Source organism: Hippocampus comes, unplaced genomic scaffold (assembly GCF_001891065.2).
Source record: "Hippocampus comes isolate QL1 unplaced genomic scaffold, H_comes_QL1_v1.1 scaffold39, whole genome shotgun sequence".
NCBI lineage: Eukaryota > Metazoa > Chordata > Actinopteri > Syngnathiformes > Syngnathidae > Hippocampus > Hippocampus comes.
In genome coordinates, this window is record NW_017842054.1 from 2,938,492 (window position 1) to 2,964,537 (window position 26,046).

The 26,046-nt window shown below is 45.4% G+C and overlaps 4 protein-coding genes across 6 annotated transcripts in view; 2 read left to right on the forward strand and 2 right to left on the reverse strand.

Annotated features, from left to right (window-relative positions):
• Positions 1-8: 8 nt before the first annotated feature.
• Positions 9-11,839, reverse strand: p4ha1b (prolyl 4-hydroxylase, alpha polypeptide I b). 3 transcript variants are annotated; one of them, XM_019860247.1, is made up of 15 exons: positions 11,545-11,839; positions 8,362-8,441; positions 8,187-8,283; positions 7,968-8,119; positions 7,754-7,891; positions 6,802-7,041; positions 6,345-6,568; positions 6,073-6,249; positions 4,450-4,520; positions 3,261-3,360; positions 3,085-3,138; positions 2,929-2,994; positions 2,740-2,808; positions 1,958-2,054; positions 9-1,868 (listed from the first exon to the last, which is right to left on the reverse strand). In XM_019860247.1, the coding sequence occupies exons 1-15, from the start codon at positions 11,556-11,558 to the stop codon at positions 1,798-1,800; spliced, it is 1,650 nt and encodes a 549-aa protein (XP_019715806.1). In that variant the 5' UTR covers positions 11,559-11,839; the 3' UTR covers positions 9-1,797. The 3 variants fall into 3 exon arrangements, with proteins under 3 accessions (XP_019715806.1, XP_019715805.1, XP_019715807.1); XM_019860246.1 differs by lacking the exon at positions 4,450-4,520 and adding an exon at positions 4,890-4,960 and having other exon boundaries at positions 11,545-11,837; XM_019860248.1 differs by lacking the exons at positions 4,450-4,520; positions 11,545-11,839 and adding exons at positions 4,890-4,960; positions 11,031-11,207.
• Positions 11,840-13,782: 1,943 nt separating this feature from the next.
• On the forward strand, positions 13,783-17,233 carry LOC109510136 (uncharacterized). Its single transcript, XM_019860249.1, has 4 exons — positions 13,783-13,840; positions 14,334-14,549; positions 15,519-15,819; positions 16,470-17,233. The coding sequence occupies exons 1-4, from the start codon at positions 13,814-13,816 to the stop codon at positions 16,883-16,885; spliced, it is 960 nt and encodes a 319-aa protein (XP_019715808.1). The 5' UTR covers positions 13,783-13,813; the 3' UTR covers positions 16,886-17,233.
• On the reverse strand, positions 17,080-21,898 carry ecd (ecdysoneless homolog (Drosophila)). Its single transcript, XM_019860245.1, has 14 exons — positions 21,770-21,898; positions 21,464-21,693; positions 21,274-21,391; positions 21,084-21,171; positions 20,725-20,903; positions 19,942-20,134; positions 19,736-19,864; positions 19,479-19,604; positions 19,311-19,396; positions 18,810-18,913; positions 18,418-18,661; positions 17,985-18,055; positions 17,690-17,910; positions 17,080-17,512 (listed from the first exon to the last, which is right to left on the reverse strand). Exons 2-14 carry the CDS (start codon positions 21,666-21,668, stop codon positions 17,306-17,308), a joined length of 1,971 nt encoding a protein of 656 aa, XP_019715804.1. The 5' UTR covers positions 21,669-21,693; positions 21,770-21,898; the 3' UTR covers positions 17,080-17,305.
• A 230-nt stretch (positions 21,899-22,128) lies between these two features.
• Positions 22,129-26,046, forward strand: part of fam149b1 (family with sequence similarity 149 member B1) — a 7,733-nt gene continuing 3,815 nt past the window's right edge. The window contains exons 1-6 of the mRNA XM_019859966.1: positions 22,129-22,590; positions 23,263-23,376; positions 23,629-23,773; positions 24,800-24,948; positions 25,029-25,178; positions 25,905-26,046. Coding sequence (XP_019715525.1) covers positions 22,544-22,590; positions 23,263-23,376; positions 23,629-23,773; positions 24,800-24,948; positions 25,029-25,178; positions 25,905-26,046 — 747 coding nt within the window. The 5' untranslated portion in view covers positions 22,129-22,543. The remainder of the gene's footprint in view (positions 22,591-23,262; positions 23,377-23,628; positions 23,774-24,799; positions 24,949-25,028; positions 25,179-25,904) is intronic.

Here is a 26,046-nt window from a genome sequence, read left to right on the forward strand (position 1 = left end):
GAACAAACTTCATACAAACAACTTTTAATGTCTTACAAACTATAATTAACGAGGACTGCCATAACATTAACACAAAAAAATGGTTTGGGTCGTATAAATAAAATGATTGTTTCCTCGCAAAACCCAATATTTCAAAAAAGGCAAACCACTGGGAGCGTGTTTGAATTGGACATCAAAGGCTTGATTTTATGTTTGGATGTGTGTTCAAGTGGCTATGTTCATCCATCTGCATTTTTCATCGACATGGGTGTGCCTTAAAAGTTCCAGGACTGGTATCACAAAGTTATACAGTGGACCTTCATGGGACCAGGACATCGGCTAATTGATGTCATTATAACTGCATTGAAAAACATGAAAACCCCCACTGTCAAAACTACCAAGAACAAATCTCCACGAAAAAAAAAAGGGCTTTCGAACAGTAACTATCCGGGTTCCACTGCAATAGGTTGCCTTGAGACATGAGTACAAATCGTTCCATGACCATGCTTGTATCTCAAACCACCTTTCCCCACCCCAGCACCCCGAACAATGTCCTTGTACTGTATTAAAACACACAGTGGCAACTCTTGCTCTTAACATTACAACTTACAAACGGACAATGTGAGCCCAAAACAACTGTACCGAATCGATTGGTCTTCCTTGTTATTCTGTTGGGGGAGTTTGCAAACCAGTTTAATGGCGCATTCCTGCCACCGCCTGGCACTGCCCTTCCCTTGCAATCAAACCAATGCGAAATGACGGTCACTGCAAATTGGGTAGGTAGTGCGCTGCCGCTATTTAGCAGCGGTGGTCTGAAGTGGACTTTGTATCTCAGAAAAACAAAATGGTCAAGTGACGTCTTGCATCTTGGATCTCTCACAAGTCAAAGTACTTGTACAGCACCAGTAGTATTTCAAATCCAAACTACACTTTTTTTCCCCAATTTGAAGTGTTTCCCTTCGGGCAAAGGTGTCAGATTCAATGCCCGGAGTGGCATGCTGGTTGATTGTCTGGCCCACTGAAGGGGAAAACCTGTAGTTTGTGTTTGAAACACCAGTCCTGAAACTTTTCTGACACACATAATAGATAATCAACCATTCACACCTTTGGTCAATTTAGAATCTTCAATGCGTGTATTTTTTTTATTTATCGGATGTGGAAAGAAATACCTGGAGAAAACCCGAAAAATGCGTACGAGAACATGAAAGCTCCACATCACATAGATTCAAACCAAAAACCTGTGAGTCAAATGTGCTAACCGCATCTCACAACTGTTCTGATTAAGAGCCATTATGTTAAAACTGCCTTTCATCACTTCGACATCCATGACAAAAATCTATTCTTTTTTCATGATGTCCCCATGACCTGAAGAGAAGAGCAACTCTCAACTCAAACTCAACTTGCGCATAGCGCGCTGTGAGCTAGCGGTGCTCGCTTTGCAAATCGTCGTGCAATGAAATAGTGTAAACTCGCGAGAAGGTGTGTGAAGGAGTGAATGAGTCAGGCTTCTGAAGAATGCCAACTGACAGGAGTGGTGGAGGGTGAAGTGGGGTGGGGGTGTAGGCTTTCCTGCGACTGAAGGATAGCATAGCCGCAGAACCGCAGGTCACGGTGTGGCAATTCGGGAGCTATCTATCGCAGCGACGCCGACGCTGTCCTGATTCCAAACAATCTCTTGGGCTGTGAAATAAAGGGAGTGTTGGAGCTTGGGGAATGTGTGCCATATGGACCCCCAAGCGTCCATGTAGTGTCATCTGTGATCGGCAGCAGGGTGCTCTGGGCCGGGCGAGGAGGGGGTGAGAGTTGTTCTTGCTTCAATCAATCAGTCTCATTTAGACCACATGGTCGCCGCCACTCTTGGCCTCGTTCATGAATCCATTTGTTTGATACTAAAGAGCGGGAGGGGAAAGAGGAAACAAACACATTTTTACTCGTATTCATTCACGCGGCTTGTAGGGATTCACGTTGAGAAACTCACCCCACTTGTTGCCCACCAAAACAGGACAAGCAGCATGTCGCGTGCTGTAGTCGCCCTCCCCATTGGGAAACAGATTGTACCAGAACACTGCAGAACCCTGGAGACAAAACAAAAATAAAACAAAAACATTAGCCACAAACGACACACATAACTGATAATCGGGCCTAATTTGACCCTAGTCCATCCCATCGAATTTGGCTTTCTCTGACCAACCAATCAGAGGACAGAAAAATGATGACACTATCGTGGGCTGCCTCACTGGCCCTTTTGGGGGCAAATGTGTTTTCTGATCCCATTATTATTACTGATGAAGTTACATAGGCAAGTAACACTGATTCTAAATGTGAAGGCACTTGGCAGTTTTGCTTCACATGGCAACAGCGAGGCTGAAATCTGATTGGACCGATGAATCGAACATCTCTGTCCCGTCACTGGAAGCAGTGCAGTCAATTTGATTTTAAACCTTCGCTTCTTCTTGTAATTGTTTTAGCTCATGTATTGTTTCTTTCTTTGTTATAAAAGTGGACTGAATTGAATTGAAGGAAATGAACTGTTGGCTATAAGTGAAAACAATACCGCGAAACAAATATTAGAATTTAGATTGCAACTGAAGCCCAGAGCTCCTGATATTATTGACACCAGCAAGCAGTCAAGGCCTTGCTGCCCTCTGACACTTCAAATCTATTTATTCGATTTCACGAAAGGCTAAAACAATAACACACGCTTGCTTATGTGCAAGCGCTCAATATTCACAGTCAGTCATATGGTAATGGTCACTTCACCTTTTGGGGTCGAATCGACGCTCCGACATCAGGGAATACTGTGGCGCCCCCTGCTGCAACGTCACTCATCTACAACAAGCAGGGAAGACTCCAATTCAGTGCTCGTTTTTTTTTTTTCTTCTCCATCACTCCTCAGTTGTTCATAAAAAATATATGATGCATGAGACGGGTATTAGAATCAAGACTCACGTAGAAGAGCCACGTTGCTATGCGGTTGCCCGTTCCGAGCTCTTTGAAGGCATCTGGCTCGTCTTTCTGCGGCGAAAACAATGATCGTCAGGTTTCGACTTCTGGAGTTAAAACACATCCTGACGTCCATGTGAATGCGTGCGTGTGTTGACATACCCTTCCAAAGTCAAAGTGAGGCTCGTATTGACCGCCAACACCATAGTTTGCAACCTGTGAAGTGAAATGGTGCATAAACGTTTTTTTTTTTTTTTAAATGAAAGCGGTGAAGTTGGGGTGATATTATTTGGGAAATTCCACTGCTTAGTAGAAACTCTCCAAAACGCGCATGTCACCTGCAGCTCTTCTGCTGTATCCATTTCCAAGCCGGTGAGATCCTCGATCCTCTGGTTAATTTTTTCAATGACGGGATCTTCATAGCCTGTGAGCCAAGCGCTGGAACAGAGCAGGGCCGGTTGAGAAAGAAGAAGAATTCCCAGCACGGAAGTGATTGCGGGCGGCAGAAAACAAAATTAGGAACGAGCTAGCGGCGAGAGCTGTCATGCTGAAGGAAACGTAAAGCACAATCTAAAAAAAAAAAAAAAAAAAATGGGGGCACAGAGAAGGAAGCACAAGGGGGGGAAAAAAAAGGCCCAAGATTCAGAATCTCCAATCAGCTCAGGGTTCGAGGTGGTGGGTGGGAGGGGGCGGGGGTTGATTTTATGAACTGCTCAGTGGAATTTTTGGTTCAGGGCTGAGGCAGGATGTCCTCAATCTAAATAATTTCAAATTAAATGCATTTGTATCTCCTCCATTCGTCTTTGCGTCATACTTTGGAAGTCAACACGGGCCGACCAAAAGGTTCCCTCGTGCGTCTTTGCACAGTGAGCTCATCAAGAGGTCAGATTGACATTCCGCTCCGCATTCCTTGCTCGTGGAAATAAGACAGGCAAGTTGTGAAACTTTGCACTCGCACATCATTTCCACAATTTTATTTTTTTGAATTGGCAGGCTGCTTTGAATCATTTCCACAACTAAGAGATTTTTCATGTGGAAAAACAGTCACAAGAAATTGTGTCATGAGTCCAAAATCACTCCACATTATTTAGCTTTTTCAATAACGGACACAACTATATACACGCAGCAAATTTATACCATGTTGAATTGCTTTTGCTTTCGCTATCTATCCCTTTATGTCTCTCCAGCCTTTTAGATTGCTGATATGGAGGCTGCGGAAGCGTAAGCAGAACTGCAGCAGCTGTGACGAGCACATGAAAGAATGCAGCAGAGTAGAGATTCATTCCCACAAGTACGACAGAGGAAATATTCATTCTGTGCTCGGCCTTGGATATTCTCGCCAAAAAAAAAAAAATCTCATTGGCCAAAATTATTGCAACTCTGCAATGTCACAAATAGGAGCAGCCTGAGAGGAGAGTTGTGACAATGTAATCGTTCCAGATAAGCGACAGTGACATGTTTTCCATTTGGAACCAAGCTGCGAAGGGTCCGCAAGAAGAGTTTGCTTGACCTGTTTCCCCCCCTTACCTCTTGGAGACTCTGTATTGGGCTGTAGTGAGCTTCCCAGTTTGGGGGTCATGCACCGTGGCTCGCCTTAACTACGGGTGTTCCCGTCGCAAGATGGATGGAGAGAGAGGGGGACAGAAAGAGAAGCAAGACACCAGCGGACAGACAGTCAGAGACGAGGAAGGAGGAAGGAGAGAGAGAGAAAGAGAAAAGCAGAAACAGTCACTAGATGTCAATGTTAACTGCTTAAAAAGAGAGCATGTTTCATGAGGTATGACTTGCAATTTCCACTGAACATCCATTTTGTCTCTGAAACGGCTCCGGGCGCATGAAAAAGCAACTATGTTAAGATCAACTATAGCAGGGGGAGGGGTGGGGGGTATTGAGGGGAAGAGGAGGAATGCCACTTCCTCCATTAGGACTCCCTTGTCTGTTTTGGGCAAACCCTGGATAAAACTTACCTTTTACTGATCCTGTACGAAGCAGTCTCCAGCACTCCCGTGGTGGGGTTGGAGATGGTAGCCCTGCGCAGCTGTGAAGCCAGGCAGAGGATTTACCACACACATGCGCATGTGTGTGTGTGTATGTTTGTTTATTTGACGAACTGTGCCCCGCTCTACCGGACGCAGGAGAGATATACCTGAGCACAGGCTACTTTGCTTTGGGCATGGTTTTAAAGGAGCCATGTTGTGTAACTCTGGCTTTCTAATTGCGTGTACACAAATACAGAAGTGCCTCGACTTGTTTCGTTAAAGGTTTTTAAACACACGTTTGAAATCATACAAAACACACAAGAGCAGGAGCAACGGATAACACCAAAATATTCTCCAGAGTGTTCCAGAGGACCAATGCCTCTGTGTTGAAAGTCAACAAATCCCACCACCCCTTTTCCCCCACCCCAACTTAGAAACGTCTCACAATATACTGAGTATAAAAACCACACTCAAAGATGTGCATTTAAAATGCACCGAAAGCCAATCAAGATAAAGCCAATCTTTTTTTTGTAGGTGTAAAAAGCAGGATGAGACTGGATGACATTCAATCATTTTCAACAACTGGGCCGTGCTGAAACACTTGTTGTGCTTTCAAAATTGACATCATAGCAAACTAAGTAAGTGCTCCGCCATCTAGTGTTCAACAAAGGAATTCCATTCAATACAAACAAGGGTAAGACCAAATAGCGTGGTTAACTGTACAAAAATAGCAAAATCGTGGCACCGTGAACTTTCGACCCACACGCACGAGCGGGGGTTATTGTGTTTCATTCTTGGGTGCACACTTTAGCCACTAGGTGGCAGTATAATACAAACATACAGACACAAACAAGGAAGAGTTTCACAACTAAGTGACTCAGTGAAAGACAGCAATTTTTTTTTCTTCCAAGGGTTAATTGCAGTGGCGCTAAATCAAGGTGGGTGGGCATCCCAAGCCAACCCCTCACCCCCTCATTGACAAAAAAATATTTCATTCGGCAGCAAAATGTCTTTTGGTTTTAATTTGGGGCAATTCGCTTTTGAACTGTATACATGATTACACAGGCCAGAATCTTCCGTTTCAAGTGTGACATTTCGATACAACCGAAGCGGCATCAAAACAGTGACGATAAAACCACCACACTTTCGAGACAAAGATGAGACGACTTACCCTGGGCTTTGCCAGCTCTTTGACCTTGGCAATTTCTTTGTCAGAGATGATGTTGAGGAAGCGGACTAAGTAGGGGCTGTCCCACTCATCCTGCTGCTTGACCGGTCCCAGCACATAGAAGGGGTTGCGATTGTTGTCATAGTAACGGCAGAACAGTCGGCTTTCCCTACGGGGAGTCTAGCGCGATGGAAAACAAACACAACCAAGGAGTTCAGAACTAAAGACGTCCTTAGAAAATGACGATATTTTTGTCATCTAAAAGCGCTGCTCACCATTTTGATGCCCTCCCCGCGACACAGCATTTCGTACTTCTTCCTCTCAGGCATCAGACTGAAGGTTTTCCTGTCCTTCTTCTGCTTCTGCTTCTTCTTGACGGGTGTCTCTTTCTTCTCAGGCTCCTTCTCAATGGCCGTGTCCTCTTTTTTCGTCTTTTTCTGCTTCTCCAGCTGGAACTCAAAGTACTTCACGTTGCCTTTGGCTCGCTGATGTTCTGGGTCTGAATGTTGTGGGCAAAAAAAAGGAAGCCAACTGCAATTGCTATCAAACAAAGACATCTTAAACTCTGCTATAATTATACTCTGCAATAATAACCGAGGAGCATTTTTCTAAAATGAGGCCAACCATCTGGCGTCTGTGACTTTTTGGCGCAGAATGTGATAGCATCCTGACAAACAAAAATCTAGTCTGCATCCATTTTTGTTCAACTGACATTTTGGTACAGGGACTAACCGAGTTCAAGGAGTCTCTTGGTGTACCCCAGGGCGCGCTCCAACTCCCCTTGCTGGTAGATGGCATAACTGAGATAATCCAGCACGGTGACCTTATCCACAGTGGACTCTTCACCGTCGTCGAGCTGTTTCAGGGCCTGCGCCATCCACAGCTCCGTGTGGTAGTAGTCGACATCCGTGTAGGCAATCTTTCCCAGCTCGTAACAGTCCTCTGCCGTCATGAGAGTCTTGTGCTTCACCCCTGATGTGCACACGGTGATATTAACATGAATATAAAAGAGGGACATACAGTATCCACAAAGAACGTGTGATGTGTTTGTATTACAGTCACCTCTTCGGTGTTTTAGTGCTTCGAAAGAGCAATAAAAAATATTGCATTGTCACCATCTTGTGGCATCTTGCTGGCAAGGAATTATGTTGAGGTAAGTTGAGTAGCTCCATTTATATTAAAGTAGCACTTTGTTTATAAAACTTTTTAGTTGGGTGTTGTGTATTTCTTGAGGCCGTTGCGATTCCGATATTTGGCAGAATACAATTTTGGCAACCAAGTAATAAATACATAATACATAAGGAATAAATTAACTTATTTTTTGATCCCTTTGTTTCCTTTTACAATAGAGAGAAAGCAAAAATCGGCCGATTTTTTCCCCCTTATATTTCTTGTGGGGAAGAAATGTTTGAATGCCTTTATTTTTGTCTTATGTTGTGTTGGTGTGTTTAAATAAATCTGCAAAAATTACCAAAAAAATACAAAAACAAAAAAAAAAAAACATTGAACAATTTTTAAAAATCAAAAAAAAGCTAATATCAACTGATGAATTGGGCAGGCCCTAATTAAGAAGACCTATGAAGGGTTTTAAACTGTGGTGGGGGGAAAAAAAAAAAAGCATGTCTCTTTTATGTATGTCGTTTGCCCGCAGCAAAGTCTGACTTCACCAATGTGGGTAACGTACCAGGTAGGTTTCCTGTGGAGATGGTGTGGGCATCCAGTTTGTATGTGTCTTGTAATCGGAGGAGAGCTTTGGCCGCGCCAGTCTGGTCGTCATCCGTCGGGAAGTACCGCCTTTGGATGGTCAGGTTGGAAATAAAACCTGATAGGACAGACGGCCAATGATGTTGCACATGAAAGCTAGCCAAGAAGTGAAATCAGTGTTTTTATTTACGAACCATCGGTGGTGTCGCTGAGGACGAGACTCTCCAGATCCCCCCACTCGGTGTTGAGCCTCTTCATCAGCTTAAAGGCATTGACCGGGTGCCCCAGGAAGCCCTCGGGGTCTTGTGTGGCCGTGGCCGTCAAAGATTCCAGTTTATCGGCCCACCTGCCAAAGAACGCCAAGTTAGCTTTACACTTAGAAGACGCTGCGCCGGGGTCGTCGACACACTGACTTTTTGACCCGCTCCAACTTGTTCTCCTCAGCTTGGATGTAGTCCTTGAGGGATGTGACGAGGTCTTTCTCCGTGAACAACAGATCCGTCATTTGGCCTGTGGAACATGGGCGCGACATCGACACGCGTCATTGTCGTGCGTGGCACGCGATGTTAGAAAAATGAGACCTTTTACCGATTGAGGTGAAAAAGTCGTGCGCTGACAGCGACGGCTGGCAGCTCAGCAACAGGAAACACCAACATGGGAGCAGCTTCCTGTGGCGAGATGGATTCAAATAAGACATGAACAAAAAGAATCATTCTGGCTGAGGTGCTATCTCTCCCTCCCGAGGGATTCTGCTGTTTCCAAGCTCCCACTAGAACACACGGCACATCTTCTGCAGTCTCCAAAACAAGCACATCATTGTGTCATTGGTCATTGGACCAGGCAGGAAGGCCGGGAGTGCGTTCCCCCCCACATCAAGTGTGATACGATGTGTCTCTAAGAATCAGGTTGGGGCAGGTCGTGACGTGCTCAATTTTTCAAATTCCGGATAGATTTCGATGCAAAATGTTCACCGTGATATTCTGAAGGCCTCGGCCTCGCTGTTCCGGCAGGTGCGTCGACCATATGTGACGTGAAGTAACAAGTTGTGAACATTATTTTACCTCTCTCTGAATTTATGATGGATCGGTAGGAACACAGTATATCTGAACTAAAACTACAAATGTGGAACAGCTATTTCTGACTTAAGGAGGGGCGAGGGGGGGCGGTACATGAAATGCATTTCGGTTCAAACAGGCCACCCGCTTCAACTGGTGTCTGCAGCAGGAATACAAAGAAAAACTATCTTTATTTTCGATGTCCAAACAGTTTGTGGCTCGCGTAGTTTTGTTCGTGAAACGGGTTCAAATGGCTCTTTTTTGTTCCCGACCCCACTGTAAAATGGATCAATACAGTGTTGACCAGACACATAACAATTCGCCATTGTCAATATTGAACAGGTTTACAATTTTCAGTCCCAAGTAGATCGGAGAGAAAAAAAAATCTCAAACCGCAAACACAAAGATAATCTTTATAGCCATGATTTTTTTAGAGACATCCGATAATTTGGCCTTTGGTGACTTTGACCGCATGGGAAACAAAACACAGAAGTTGAAGAAGGCCAACTGTCAGTGTACATGTACCCTATTTTTTAAAAAGCAGTTGGAAAAAAAATTGAATGTTAAAAAAAAAAGCCTTGTATTCTGCAGCTGAGTGATCAAAGCTGTGTGACTCAGACTTTACTTTGGCCAAGCCTAAACAGGTAGCTGCTTCGAAGAAATCAAAAGGCCAGGCATGTGGGGTGACTGCCAAATTTCCTGGAGGTGTGAAATTGAATGCCTGACTTGACCCTCAACATGTCGGGTCTGGGATTTCCTGCAGTTGACCACTCGGCCAATGGCAGCCAAGACTGACTGCATGTGACCCCACTGCAAAATAAGCATAACCAACGTTGCGGAAATGATCTCAAACAGTCACACCGTGCCACTGTGTGCGGAAAAAGGAAAACTGTAGTTAACAGCACAGAATTTGGGATAGAAACGCATAAATACAGACTTTGGAACATGTTGTAAAGACAATCTCAGAATACTCTGAAGATTATTCTGGAAAGCAAGACAAGATGCGGGTTCAAACAGGTTCTGCCAGATTGACATGCTGCCAGAGAAAATAAAACCTCACGTGGCTTTGCGATTTAGGTCAGCAGCAGGGCAAAAATCAAAACAGAGCCGCATGCTTTTTATACCTTGAAGGAAACGCAGGAAGCAATTTACAACCCGTTCCACCCGTTACCACCACCGTGACATTAGTTTTGCGTTTTTTAGAAATGGCCCTGGCAGAGGTTCAAACCCTAAACCTCACAACTGTGAGGCAGACACGCGAACCACTGTAATGCACAATACAGGGAGTGTATTTTGACTGACAATTTGTGTACAAATTCGGTGACTATTCTTTCACGTGAGCAAGTAAGCGTGGTTGAGAATCGTCACATCATTTGGGAATAACGATGAGGAACGCGTTTTGATAACTGCCATTGCAAATATGGCTTTGGAGAGAAAGAAGCTTAAGGACAAAAAGCAAAGAAACGTGAATCTCAAAATGATGTACTCCACAGACCAAATGTGAATATGATTCACTTTCACCTATGTTCTTGTATTTATGGTCATCATTCCGTTGTTCACGTCTCAAACTTGGAATAGTAGCTCCAGAAAAAACGAAATAAAGTTCAGATTTTGAGTCTTAGTTTTGTGCCCCCCAGCAAGCGGAACGGGGTAATTTCTTATCTTATCTCTGCACTTGCAAAAGCTCAAAAGTATGCGACACTGTAGTTTGTCTTGACTTTGGAACTGATTCCGTGTTCCTTTGTTCTTGGTTTTCAATTTCCCCTGCTCGTTGGGCCGGTGGACAGCAACAGCATCGAATAACTAAAATCAAGACATTTTTGGTGTATTTTCTTCAATGAAGACAGCGCATTCATTGAAAAAAAAAAAAACAACGCACGGTGGAGTATTTGTCTCATCAAATCCATTTGAACTTTAAATTAAACAACATCGAAACAAGAATAAAATATTATTTCTCCAGATCTTCATGGACTTTGTGACTCTAAACTAAAGCGAGTTTATTGAAAAAAAAAAAGTGCCCCCCCGGCGTCTCTTTGGGCTAACTTCTCATTGAGAGTGAATGGAAGCGGACTGCCACGTCTTCGCCCCTCCCCGCCGGAGAGACTTGGGAGCCTTGCCGGATAAACATGATCGATTGCGAGTGTCACACTTTCAACAAATAAGCATTAAAAACAACGGTTGGCTTTGAAACTGACTACGTACTTTCAGTCCCCACGCCAGTTTTGCTTCCCTTGCGTGGAAGCCGTCATAAGACGAGCGTTAGCTTTTAGCATCAGCTAGCATTCGAGCTCAACGATGCCACATGATACGAAGATATAAATGACTCGGCTACGTAACTTCAAATGGCATTTTAAGACGTGCGTACTGACAAAGAAAATGTTGACCGACTGTCTGAATCGTGTTTAGAAAATCTAAAAGTAGCACACAACGTCGCACGAGAAATTCAATGACGGTCGCATTCCACGTTGTCTAGGTTACCACATTATGTACGCACTGACACGCCGCAAATTTTTTTTGTCCTTTACCTGCAACGGTTTTGTCTTTCAAAAGCACCTCGTGTATTAAAAAAAAAAGTAGAACAAGTTTAACACTTTCTAGCTAGCTAGCGTAACCTAGCTTAAAAGCACGTAGAGCTGCACAGTGAAAGTATGCAATTGGCATTGGTAAACAAACTAGTGTGACAGTCGTGTATATTCTCATTAGTGACAATGGTTACCTGAAAAAATGCATCGTGGGTGTAGAAAAAAAAAGTGTCCCAGTGTTCGGTAGGCTCGTTGATGAATTCAGGAGAGCGAAGGGGAGATGGGGAAGGTCGAGCGTGGTGTCGGTGGTCCTATCTGACGAAATGTCTCGACTCACTGTTGGACATCTCCTGCTGCTTTTTTTGTGGGTGGACAAGCCAAGACCTAAAAGGACTACGTGCAGACTCTCACATGCTCCCCAGCCTCCTTAGTTTTTGCAAGGGGGCCGTCGTTTCGAATTTTCAGGGGAGGTGTCATGCGGCGACAGATGAGTAGTACAGTACTACTTTGGGTTTTTGAAATAGTGGAGGAACTGCACCGTGCCACATGTTCCAAACTTGACTGCCCCCCCCCCCCCGAAGCGTGTGTTAGGGGATGTTTTTGCATACTTTGCAACTCAATATTCTTTTTTTGGGGTCGGGCGGGGGGCACCGTTTGGAAATACAGACTCCCTATTTCACCCACATTCCAGAAAATTCCCTGCAAAGTAAAACGTGTCGGGTGGGAGGGAATTCCTTCAAAAGTTCAACAGGGTGGAGTTAAGCGCGTGCGCGTGTGTGCGCACAAGAGAGACTAAACTTTCAACTGTGAGCGTGACTTCGCTGTCTATTTTGGATGCAATAAATCATAGCAGGACTGCCCCACCTAAACATTATAGTCATTTTGGTGAGTTATTCATTAGGCTATTCACAGAAGTCATTTTAGTTCGGCAGCACAGTGGTTTTTGTGTTTTGTGGTTAACACCTTTGCCTCAGTCACAGTCAAGAAGTTCTGGGTTTGAATCTCACCTCAGGTGCTTCTGTGTCGAGTGGCTTTTTTTTTTTTCTCCAGGTACTTGCGGCTTCTTCGCACGGCCCAAAAACATGCATGGTGGCGTCATTAAAGATTCTGGGCTTACGTATGAATGGTTCTTTGTCTAATGAGCCCGGTGCCTGGCTGGCGACCAGGCAAGGGTGTGCCCAGCCTCTCTCACAAAAATTAAAATGGCCAAACCTCATATTTGGCCATGTCACACTTCAGTTCTTTGACGACTTTAAGATGGTTGAATATGAGTGTGAATGCATCTTATGCCATACGCGCTCTCAAAACAGTCGGGGGGAAAAAAATCAACAAAAATTTTGAGTTATCCATTTGACCCCAAAGGTCAAATGAATAACTCACAAAAAAAAAAAATCCAAAATCAGGGTGTTGTAATGAAAAAAAAAGGGTTTGTTTTGTACAAGACTACCCTAAAATCGTGTTGTTTTGTGATTAGTAATGTTTTTGGTACATTTATTTCATTCCTTTTTTTTTTTCATTCTGTAGTTTATTCATATTTAAGGTCAGATAAATAACCCCAAAAAGTGCATAAGGCAACTTAATACACTTTAAAAAAAACTGTTAATGCTCCATTTTGGACCCAATTTGGTTTACTTTTGGCGCAAGTGTCTTGAGAGTGTGCCCTGAGATGGACTGGCGACCACTCCAGGGTGTAGGCTGTCTCTCTCCCAGTCAGCGGGGATAAACTGGGGGTCCGCCCCGTGGCCCAAGTGTCTTGAGAGTGTGCCCTGAGATGGACTGGCGACCACTCCAGGGTGTAGCCTGTCTCTCTCCCAGTCAGCGGGGATAGTCTGTGGCTCAGCCACGACACGGATTCAGAGGTCAAGGATGATTCAAAAGTTGGGTATCATGGTGCCCCCCCTCTGCACAGGAGTGTTTTTTTTACCCTGATGTTTGCTTTACGTAGATCTTCCTCGGCGTCCATTAGCAGGCGCAGGAAGCGGGGGGTTGGGGGGGGGGCATGTGAATGTCACAAACAGGTGTCCAAAAGCCGAGAGAAACCACCATTTGTTTTACGCTCCCGCATTACAAGTACATCGGTGAAGTCAGAGGGGAAAAAAAAAAATCTATAATGGCATTGAGTTAGCGAACAGATTTGACTTCGCCTTATCTGTGTTTTTAAAAATGTGTCATTCAACACATACCAGACATAATCCACAGAGGGTGTCGCTTTCTCTTTCCCATCACTTTAAAGCGGAAACTTAATGAATGGCTATTCACATGCGTGTTTATTTAATGAGGTGGGGGGGACAAACAAAGCTGGACCAAAGTCCATCGGGACAATTCAAACGCACGAGTGTCGAGGTGAAAGAAGCAGCAGACCATGTCACAAGGGAGGCACGTTCCGTCCCGAGAAAAGGCCTCATCCGAGCATTTCCTCGTGTATTTGTCATTTCCACTGTCAGCGTCTGCAAGTGAAATGAAATGCGACTGCAGGAGGGCTGCCAGATGGTGAGTCAAACTGCATTTGTCTCATCTGATTGTTCCATCTGTTTGTGTGCCTCCCGTTTCGAATGGAATAAATAGGACGGTTAAACAACGCCTCGCTTTACATGTCAGTAAATCCAAAATGGGTAACTCGGAGAAATGGAGCCTTCTCTTTGCCAGTTTGGGGGATTTTTATACATTCCCGAACTATTAACAGTACTTATATAAAGCAAGGGGTTCAATTATGAACCCTGGAGGGCACAACACAAAAAATTGGAACTTGGAGTACAAAAACGGGCCCCGAAGTCCCCCTTTTTCTGAAAGTGTACCAACCCTTCTCATATCTTGTGTACTACACCTTGGAGTCCAAAAACGGGCCCCTATAGTCCCCCTTTTTTCTGGAAGTGTACCAACCCTTCTCATATCTTGTGTACTACACATAATACTCATTACACTGTTTAACTAGCAGAACTTGTTTTTTTTTTTGTTTGTTTTTTGTGCATGAACTGCTGCAAAGAGATTCACGTGTTGCGGAAAGTGGAGCAGTTGGCGATGGTGCACGTCCACGGTGAGGACCCTTTCCTCCAACAATGCCCTGAAGCCCCTGGTGCCCACCCTCTACGCGGCGCTGGTCTTCCTGTACGGCTCAGCCGACAAGCTCCGCTGGTTTGTAGCCGGCATCTTCCTCCCCCAGTACCACTACCCGTACGTGGCGGCCCTCTGCTTTGGCCAGGTCGGTGACCGGCGCCGTCCTACAAACTGTTTGTGCGAGGCGGTTTAACTCAATACTGTACATGTTGAATGAGTGTGAATGATTTGCTGCGCCAATGGGCAAGGTTGGGCCCGCGTGTGTACCGGAATACTTCAAAGTCTTTGCATGCGAGTGGAAGGCCGACCAAGGTTTGATGCAAATGAGTGAGTTCTGTGAAGGACAATCACCGGAGCGAACCTTGAGCCGTGTAGGCGGGTGAGAAGTAACTGTGGAAGGTTACCTTCATACCTTCCGAAGGTATGTAGGCAAACAAACCATGCGGCATTCAGGAGCACAAATACAGGCCTCAAGGTTGAAGTGTGAACAAGCATGAATACAAATGGTGGTGTGTCATATTGGAGAATGTTCGTTTGGCTGTTCATGAAGATAGGAATGCTAAGAATTGATAATAAAGGGGAAATATTATGCATATTATATCATGATGCATAACCAATTATTCATATTCTGTTTAACTATCTTATCGCTGTACATTTTGTGAAGTTCAACGTGTACAGTCGAGTGATACTTTCCAAATGTTTGTTGCTGTACTCAGGCATGTTAGCCGGTCGTTCGTTTCCATGAAACAGGACATCGCTGGGTTGAGAGTCTACATTGCGATCTGAGATATGTCGTAAATGACATTTCTGTTCAAAACTAAAGTTTCACAGCGACCTTGTAATTCGCTTCACAGTCCCGCTGAGATTGTGATTGTTAAAAGTTCAAACGTCAGTTTTTGACGTGCCATCTGCCGGCTTCCCATTTATGCTTTCGGTGCTCCATTAAACAGCCCATCTGTGCAGATCGATTGTGCTCCTTTTAATTAAGCTAAAGGGAACCAAAACGTTCTCAGTGTGGTGCTGCGCAGAAATGAGCGTGACCCTGTTACCTTTTTTTTTTTTTTTTTTTTAGGGATGACTTTGCAATTGGACTGTTTTTTTTTTTTCTTTCCAGGTCCTGGTGTCAGTCTTCTTCTTCAATCTCCTCCACGTCCTGGGGGTGGCGCCACTGAGGCGGTACAGTCGTCCACTGGCGGAGCGTCTCTTGGTGCCTTCCATCTCCAGCAGCGTCCACGACGTGCTCGTCATGTGGGGCGAAGCCAGCAGCTCGTATGCGGGCCTCTTCCCGCTTGCCCTTCGGCCGCTGTCTCTCGTCACGGTGGGCCTGAGCTTTGCGCTAAAAGTGTCAGCGCCACCCTCTGGCCACACCTGTGTCCTTGTGGCCATTCTGACCGGGTCGTCTTTGGTCTTCACAGGTAATTTCATTGTCCCAACCGTACAGAAAACGAAGAAGATTATGACATACGTAAGATGTCACATCTTCCGTTAAGCGTACGTTTGTGTTTTTGAACGTGGGACGGGAGTACCCAGACAAAGCAAAATCTCCTCGATTTGAACCCAGAACCTTTTGCGGTTGGAATGAGGATAATATTGAGGGCGGACGGAGCCCTGCTGCAAAGAGCGAAATCCCATGAATAACTGATCGATTTAAAAGGAATTTTGAACTATGTATACGCAAAGCGCTTAAACCGGAGAGGATGATAAACATCAACGCCATGCATCTAACATGTCCACAGTAATGAACCCACGTTACATAAGCGGCTGTATTGGGCAAAGTCAATCAACACAAACAAACCACCTTCACATGCGATCCATCAAACGAACCTCATGAACACGACAGCAGAAACTGACATGACATCACAACACGGGAAATTAAATTTGATCTCTTAAGTCCATTTAATACCAGGAAATGCATTTTGATACTTAAATACAGCAAATGTCGGATACTTTACGCAAATGTTATTCTACAAGGTGGACTACCTTCAACCAAAGTTATTTTCTGTGAAGCTCCTTGCACTCAGTCAGGTGCTTAATACAAGACGGGCTTTTTGGTTACCTCTTGCAGCCTGGCGTGGCCTATCAGTCGTGGAGCCTCTTGAGTACATGTACGCGCCTCTGGCCGTCATCCTCCTCGGCCTCTCCCTGACTTGGCTGTCTAAAGTGTCCCACGCTGAACGCCGCCGCCTGCCCGCCGACGACCAGCCCTCCGCTTTGGACATCTACTACACTTTGCTGGTGAATCAATGCTGGCTGCTGGGCCTGCTGTGGACGCTGCATCCGGACGGCCCCCTGCTGGCGCTGAGTCGGGCCAGCTGGCGCAGCCTGCTCTTCCACGGTTACCTGTTGGCCATCCTGCTGCTGGGGATGCTCCTCGATTTTGCGGTGGTCATGTCGGCGCTGTGCATCTCGCCGCTGGCTGCGGCGCTGTTACATTCGGCCAGGGAATTGGCGCACCCCTTTGCGCAGCTGCTCTGGCCTTAGACTGGCATGTTTTTCCAAGATTATTTAATATTTATTACCTCGGTCAGTAAGGTTATTATCTGACTTCCTACGCGTCTTTGTACGACCACGATCACATCGCAGTGGTTCAAAAACATCAATACAACGCCCGCTGGGTAAGGGAGCATTTGTTGAAGTTTGCAAGGATGAATCCGATTGAAAGACAAGGCACTTTTGTTGCAAAAATATTTATTGCGTCACTGCATACCAAATGTATCTACAGTAATTTCAACACATTCTTCCATTAAAAAGTCAACCTTTGAACGGTGTATTGATTCCTACTTGGATGCATTTCACATATTATCGAATCAATGAAGGTGTGGATTGAGAGAGGCTGAAAATCTTGATTCTTCTTTTCACGTTGAGAAAGGACAGTTTCCTCACTCAAGGACTCGCTGCCCGCTATGAGCGGTCCGAGTTTGGGGGGAGGTGTACCCCCAGACTCTGGAGCAGATTGGAGGCGGGTCCGGCCAGCCCTTCCTGGCAGCTGAGGGATTCCACAAGGTTGGTGACCAGGTTGAGGTCCACGTCTAGAGGCTGGAGCTCCTCCGCATCCTCGGCTGAGCTCGGGAGGCCCTCTGTGGCATGCAGTTGGGCGGACGCAGATGTCTACGGAGAGGACGAGAGGTTTTCATTTGCGTTGCTTTGTGTGGTTACCTCTGCAACTTACTTCTCTTTGGGTTTCTCGCTTTACACACTTATATGTCTAAAATAGCATCTGTACAATAAGGAGAAATTGCACCTTTGAAAAATACAGTCACTGTACCCATCCATCCTTGTTCTTACCGTCTGATTAAAGCTCTGCCCGATATGCGTGTTCATCAACTCCCGGTCCATCTGGTCCATGTATCCTTTAAGAGTATCCAAAGCCTCCATCCCATCCATCTCCGCATGACCTGAGGGCCCCTCTTCTATGTCTTCATCTTCCTCCTCCTCGTCCTCCTCAACTCCTTCCCATTCATCTTCACAAAGATCATCCGAATCGAGCGTTTCTTCCTCACTTGTGTCTGAGGGTGAGAAAAAAAAAAAAAAGAGATTCAAGTAAAGTGAAGAGGACGTTTCAAAAAAAGCATCAACATACCCAATATCCGTTCCATTTCTTTTAGGAGGGTGGGCATGTCGTAGGCAAAAGGATGATTGCATGAATAGTTCCTGCAAGAAAAGACAATAAGAGAATATTTAATAGCATGCAATGAATTAATGTGGAGAGGCTTTATTCAGTTAAATAGGAAAAAAAACTGCTCCCAAATAACTGTGCAAGAACAAACTACTCTGAATTATTTCATGCAAAAGTTTTGAACTTAAAAGTACAACCGAACTGTTCTTGGGCAGTTATACATATACCACTAGAGGGAGCCCATCATTCACAAAACTTCCGAATCAGAGCTGACAGGGGTGGGGGTGGGGGTTCTCACCACGGCAATTCGGCCCCCAAGTACGATGACGTGGTGTACCACTAGAGGGAGCCCATCATTCACAAAGCTTCCAAATCAGAGCTGACAGGGGCATCTCACCACGGCAATTCGGCCCCCAAGTACGATGACTTGGCATTGAGGAACCGCGTCATCTTCTGGCTGACCCCCACCAGACTGTAACCGGCCTCCTCTTCTTCGTTGCCGTTCTCCGTCTCTGTGCTCCCGGCAGCTTCCGTCTCGGTAGGCTGAGGGGATTTGGCGGTTGCTGGCTTCGGTCTGGACCCGGACCTTTCCTCAAGCATGCGCTCCAAATCCTGGGCGGTGACATTCAACCAGTTGTCACCTAAAGATGACCATGAAGAAACATATTCTTGACATCCGATCCAAAGTAGAAGCCACTCGCTTGGTGGCCCCAGCTGCACCATAATAATGACAGCCAGACTGGCCATTGGCTGAGTAGTAAATGGGACACCGTTTGGTGTTGCACTTACTATCCTCTTGTGGGAGCTGCGCCTCTCGCTTCCTCAACTCCTCCACGTCGATGGGACCACAGGAACTCAGCAGTTGAAGAACCTCCTCCCCTGGAGACGTGTCACTGCAAGACACGTCAGTTCAGGATCAAATTTCGAGCTTTTGTAACACCTGACACTTTAGGAAAATTACAGGAGAAATATTTTTACTGCCGCGTAGCATGTGGATTGAGGGAGCGTTCTTGAGGCCAATCTTGAAACTGTCCGTAAAACTTTGCGAGAGGCACCCGCATTTAGAAAAACAAAAGCTTTGTAATTCATCATCGCCAATCTGTCAGCGATACTCGTTTCTGATTTGGTCTTATTTAGGAAAATCCCCGAGGAGAAGTAGTGGCTCAGTCAAGTTCAGTTGTATTTAACTTTTGAGTTCGATACATTGGCATTTTGGGAACATGTATTAGAAAAACACACACACACACACACACACACACACACACACACACACACAATAAAAGTTCTCACCAGGATTTTGAGGCGACCGACTGTTGAAAGAAGTTTTCCGCCGATGTCTTGAGCTGCCTGAAACGTGCCGAACCCTCAATCTCTTCCTGCGGTTTGAACACCAGAGAATCAATATCTTCACGGGCTGATCGGTGCGTCCATGTAAGGCGTTCAAAAAGCCAGACCGACCCGGAAGTAACCGTTGCTCTTCAGACTTTGCAGGAAGCCTTTCCACTGAGGGTTGCAACTGACCGAGGAGTCGCCGTCCGAAAGTGGCAACCTGCACTTGGCGCACAAGATCTCAAAGCCATGAGCCTGGGACGCAGAGACGGTAACGCGCACACACACAGACACAAAAAACAGGCAGAGTGGTTAACAGTTGTTGCCGGTAAAACCAATGAGCCGTCATACAATATCCACGTGTTGTATTAACGATATTGTCTCACCAGCTTCATGCCAAGCTCGTGCGCTTTGTATCGGGGGTCCGAGCGCGCAGGCATGGTGAAGCCGCTCCTCCTGTCCGGGACGAACTGCTGCTGCAGCAGCTGAGCATACAAGCACCGAGTGAACGTCACCTGAAAGAAGACGCCGCATCTCGATGTCAACGGCCGGCAGGTAGCGCTGTGAAATCACGTGGGGGTATTTGCGTTACCGAGGTTAAGACCCGCGTGTCAGGAGGGAAGTTCTTGAAACTGCGGCATGCCTGGAGGTCGACGGGGTCCCGCAGGTAAAAAGCGGACACGGCGGGGGCCACCAGGTCGGGCCGCTGCGCCAAAACCATAGCCACGCCCGCCGGTACGAAGCAGTGGGCACGGTGCTGGCTGGCTCCGATCTTCGCTGGATACCTACACATGAATAAATGGTAAATTTATAATATGAGCAGTCAATTTGAGGGTTTTTTTCCCCCCTGTTCTCATCCAAGACAGTATCTTCATGATTATCTTGTGTTGTGGTGTGGGTTAAGTGATTTTAAGATTTAATACATGCGATTGTCTGCCTAGAGCGTTTTCCAAGCAGATCAGGGGAGGAGCTAAAATCCCTATTAACACACTCCGCACCACAGGATAATTGCTCAGCACAGACATCAGATAATTGGGCCTTTGACGGTTCAAATTCAGCCCGATTCTTGTATGTGTGTACTCCATTTATCGAGCTAATCCTTCTCTGATGCCTTTATTCATTATCTAAATGATCTCCAAACAACACAGCCAGCTGTGTCTCATTTTGGTGTCTCCTCTGTGAAGGACACAATCTGCTGCTCTTGTATACGAGCATGGCGCTTATGACAATCTAAGCAGCTACATCGAGAGGAGCTAAAGTCACCTGACCTGCATGAATTGTTACTAACCCAATATATGTACACTTTTAGCCTGAGCAGATAAAACAAAATAACAGAGGTTGATTTAAAACAGACTGGACGTTTGTGTCCTCTCACCCATCCAGCCGCTTATCCAGGGCCGAAGTAATCTTGGGGCTTGCCCGGCAAGCTTCTGGCTGTGCGGAGAGTTGCGCAAGAGCTTGCTGAACACTCGGTACCACATCCTTCGGGATCCCCGTCGGATTGGAACGCGAAGGGCAGGGCAGGAGATGCAACGCGCCACGGTAGATGAACACCTGACAAAAATAAAACAATGAGTGGAACTGTTATATGTCAGGCCGCTTTCGAGTGTCGTCGTATCAGAACATTTTTACAGGTCAGAGCATGAGAATCATAGCCGTAAAGTATCTGCACTGGCGTATCTGCATGTGCATTATACCTATTGGTCTTGAATGCACCTCGTCCCAAACACTCACCCTGTTCTCACTGGTGTCCGGGTCCAACCATTTAGGGAGATGATCTGCTGCTTCAATTAGAAGAAAGTCACCATCGGTGTCCTCGACTCTGCCAGAAAATAAGTATATAATCCAAAAAGATTAGTAGCTGACTTAAAACAGCACAGGAATGGGCTAAGAGGTAAAACGATAAAAAAATCTGTTTCCCCACCGTGCAGCAAGTGCAGGAAAAGCCTCTGTAATTTGTTTCAGAAGGTAAACAATAAACCACTCATCCTCCACATTGTCGCCGAACTGGGTGACGCCACCGATATGAGCCGGAACACCCGCTAAATGGAACAGTGGAGTATATCATTAGCTTGCAGTGTGGACTAGAAGCCATGAGTGGATCACACTTCTACCTTTCTCAGGACAATACTTGATGTTAAAAGGCTCATTCTGCCAGATGTACTGCATGGACAGAGGCGCTATTTTTGCAAGGATCTCCTCCACAAGACGCGAGAGCTGTTCCTCGGTGTGTTGTACCGTAGAACCGGCCGTCTGCGTCAAAAAGAGTTTGTACTGGACTGCGTCCTCCTGTACCACTCTCCTCTGGAGAAAATCCATTGCTTGCTGCAGTGTAATTGAATCCCTGTGGGGAAAAAGATGTTGAGGGTAATTAATGAGAGCGATGTGCAAATTTCACCCCAGACAATCGATGACCTTACCTTGACTTATTAACAAGATATTTAATGTAAATATTGGAATAAAAGTTGCTACTTTTATGAACACCACCGTCACGCCATTTTCAGTCCTGATTGTCATGCGTCCTACCCCTAAATACTCTCGACTCGCCAAATCGAAAAGAGAGGTTCCTACACTATGACCAACATCACTTCATAGTTTGTGTACCTCAAAAATAATAATTACTTAAGATGATGATTATAATTTTAATTACAATTAACATTTCTAATGTCTTTTAGGAACGTCAATTCCTTTTCCAAATCAAGGAGCGGTAAAAAGCTACCAATACCAGACGGACATATTTTAGAGCGCAACCATTGATTTCGCAATGAATGCCGGGAGTTGTAGTCGAACACAGGTACCATGCCGGGTCAAGCAAGGCAGCGTAACCATGACAGCCGTGTTGTTGGCGGTGCTAAATGCCAGTAGCAAAGGCGCTCACATAACCGCAGATAGCATCGCATTAACCCGTTGAAAGTGCAAGCCGATAAGATGGGTGACCGCCAAACATACTTTTTACACGCATCAATGACAGGAAGTGAGTTTTTGTGGAAATAGCGACGCTGCTCGGGCCATGTTAGCTAAGCCGCAAAGTGTATCTGCTACCTAACGTTGTCTTCCGCGTTTGGAAGCCAGGTTTGCACTTTTGTGCAAATGTTTCGTTTATTTCTACACTTGAGCAGTCCCATGAGGGTTCAAGATGCGGGGGCGAGGAGGCGAGGAGAGGGCGTGAGCCTTTAGACTGGGAGGGTAGGAGAATGATTTCACGTTACAACAGGAAACCTGTATCGCACAAGCTAGAGATGTAAGTACGAAACATGACGAACCCAATAATGATTGTGTCAGCATCATGACAGCTCATAACGCTAACGTAATATCTGTCTAGAAATTCTGCATTATTATATTTCAAAGGCATTTTCAAATTGTGGATGCAAACCTTGTACTGTATACGATTAAATTGGACGGGATCCTCACTTTACGATGATTTGAGGTTACGAACGGCGCACAGTGAACTACAGGTTGCAAGGTGTCGTCACGTGGCCCAATCATAATGCTTTTAATATGATAATTTCATATTTGTGGTCTAAAATGAGCCCTTTTGTTCTTGCTTTGACACATTTTTACTGTAATCAAAGCTTTATTATTAACTAGCGTAGGAAGGTGGCAGGCACTATGGCTTACGTGACAAGAAAGCACCCTCAGTTGTTGCCGAACAACTCCGCTTGTTTTCTATTTTTATCTTTGAAAAGTTTTTCATATATATATTTAATGTAATTATGACATTTTGAAGTTAACAATAGCATGCAATGAACTAATATGAGTGCAGTGTGAGCGCGAATGTGATCAATCCTTTGTCTCTCTGGTTTGCTGGCACACAGTCCAGTGTGTACCCCAGTTGTCTCACCCAAAGTCAGCGTTCTAGAAAAAGGAGGGATTCATGGTACGTGGTACTTCATGGATTTGTTTTTCTGTGCAGCCGTGGCCTGTCTCGCAGCAGCCTCGACCACCACCCTCTCCCGGAGGAGGCAGACAGCCAGACCCCTCACTGCCCCCTCGATGACGTGGATGAGGCCGTCTCCGTCCGCATCAGGCGAGCCACTCCTCACTCCCTCTCCAGGCAATCGAGCAAGTCAAGAGAGAGAGCTTGAAAGTCGAAACCGCGTAGATTAATTGCTATCGTGTTGCCTCCTTCAGATGTGCAGCCAAAAGAATAACGAATGAAGACAGCTTGATAGAATATTCCATGAATTTGACATTTGCTCTTTGTTTTCCATTGATTATGTGATAAACCCCAAAAACCCAGACCAGACTAACTGTAAATGAATCCTCTTTTTTGATCTAGTTCTGAGACATCGGGTGCTTCCAGCCCCTCTGACTGTTCCACTGTCATTTCTGTGGGCTCCAGCCGGTCTTGGTCGGGCATCCACAGCTCCACAGGCACCGGCGTATCCACAGAGAGGAGTTCCGTCTTTTCATGGGGCTACGATGTAAGACCCCCTCGGCTTCCTCGGGTACACTATGTGATGTCATGAGTTTAGTCACGGAAGAACATCCTCAACAAATACACGGGAAATTTTGAAGGAGATATTTGATTGACATTCGGAGGCTATATATATATCGAATGGAAACCGTTTTGTTTGTCTCCTCCTGTGTTTTCACAAGGCCTGCGCCCGCTGCGTGTTGTTTGTAGGCACAGTTGGTCCTTTTTATTTATTTATTTTTTTTCAAGGCCTCAATATTTTATTTATTTTGACCAAAGAAGGGAAAAACTCAGTGCAAAGAAATTATGCGTGTATTCCAACTCTGCTTGTTCTTGTTTTTTGTTCCCATGTGGTACAGTCTGCATTCAAATTCAAAAGGAATGAGATGAGGCAACTAATATTGATGAAAATTACGAGCTTCTGACCCAGCATTCACGGGGTTCATTTTTTTGTTCTTGTTTGTTAATTTTTCTCTGTAAAGACTTGAATGGAAAAAAAAACTGCAGACACATCGAGCCTGGCGAAAAATGTGATCTTTTAAAGTCGCCATACACAAGTTAAAAAAAAAAAAATGTCTGTAGCGCCCCCTAGAGTGGTTTATCAGAGCCCTGTCCCCGTACATTTGACCTATGGCTACAAAAACTGGGAGGCACGTGTAACACCCTTAGACGTAAAAAAAAAAATAATAATAAAAAAACTTTGGTAGTCACACCCAAACATGTACAAGAATAGAGTTATGAATATTTGAAAGTACAATTTTGGCCCATTTTTGCACAAGGGTTGTATTTTTGCCCCTTTGTCCTAAACGGTCAACCCGACTGACTTCAAACTCGGGTTGTTCCATCTCAACACGAAATCACGAGCCTTTGCGCACACATTAGGCCTGGAAAAAAAAGGTTTCTATTTTCGAAGGTTATTATCCGATGTGCCAACAGCCCGACGTGGCCAGGCTTGCGAGGGCCCTGTATGGCCCAAAAAAAGCAACAAATGATCGCTCTTCTTTGTGGAGGTAAACGCTGCCTTCCTCTGCAGGAATTCGACAAGGCGGCTTCCCGCCAAGTGCAGCAAATGTTTGATGAGATCGACAAAGAGCTGTATGAAGGTCGAGGCAGTGGGAGAGGAATACTCCCGGGACTGCAGGAGGAGTGTCAGGAGTGGGCCACGCGCTTCCCTCATCTGCGGTTGGTCTCCAGCCTGGAAAATGGCAGCTCATTCTTTCTTTCATTCAAAGCCAAGTTTCTGTTGTGTTTGTGTGACTCAGAATCCTGGGCACTCAATTGGTGTGTCCCGGCGATGAGGGCTTCCAGTGGTACGCGACCTCAGGGACGGTCGGCAGCAACATCGGTCTTCGCCCGTCCGCGGCCCAACAGGCCGTCGGGAGGCCAAGTGAGAAAGATGACAACAGTACAGAGTGAGTTTTCGCTTTGCTTCGGCACACGCTCGCTGACAAAACACCCGGTACACCGCCAGTCCGATTCTGCTCATACCAAAGAGGATCAATTATTTTTTTTTGTATATTTGTATGGACATAGTTGTGTCTCTCAAGTTAACATGGTACATTCTTCTTAATGTACCCAACATTCTATATTCTATATGTTGTTGAAAAATAAAATTGTGTTTTTATTTACCCACATATGAAAAAAAAACGCGATATTTTGACCAATGCGTATTTGGAAACATAATACCTTGAGATGACAGCAATACGCTACATGAAGCTCCTCAACTCACTTCAACATAGTTCCTTGGCACCGAGATGCCACAAGATGTCAGCAGAGCCATAATCTTAGCCTGAGCATAAAACAGCAAATAGGTGAGTTTTCTGCCGATAGGTTAAAAAAAAAAATGGGGGTTTTGGTGAATCTGCAAATCGTGAACACTGTCTTATATTTTTGCTTCCACAAGTTAAAGCTGCTTGCCGAGTCACCATGCCCTAGCCCTGCTCCTTGTCGACATAGGAACAAAAGTTGTACTCGCTAGCGGCTGGGCAGTGTACGGAACAGGGAACTAAGTGTACTGTCGTACTTGATCTCAAGAGTATTTTGCCAAATACACGTCAAAAACATATTATTGATATACCTTGGTAACTGTAGGGAAAAAAAGTGGGAAAATGCACATCATCTTTTTTCTGGGTTTTAAGGTTGAACGTGCTCGGCCGCAGCGCGGCAGTGCTCAAGTCCAACTCAGCAGAACAAAACGGGCCGTTAAGCGGCTCCAGACCCAAAGTGATCGAGGTGGAGGGCCACATGGAGGAGTACCTGGCCTTCGACCGCATCAGCCTG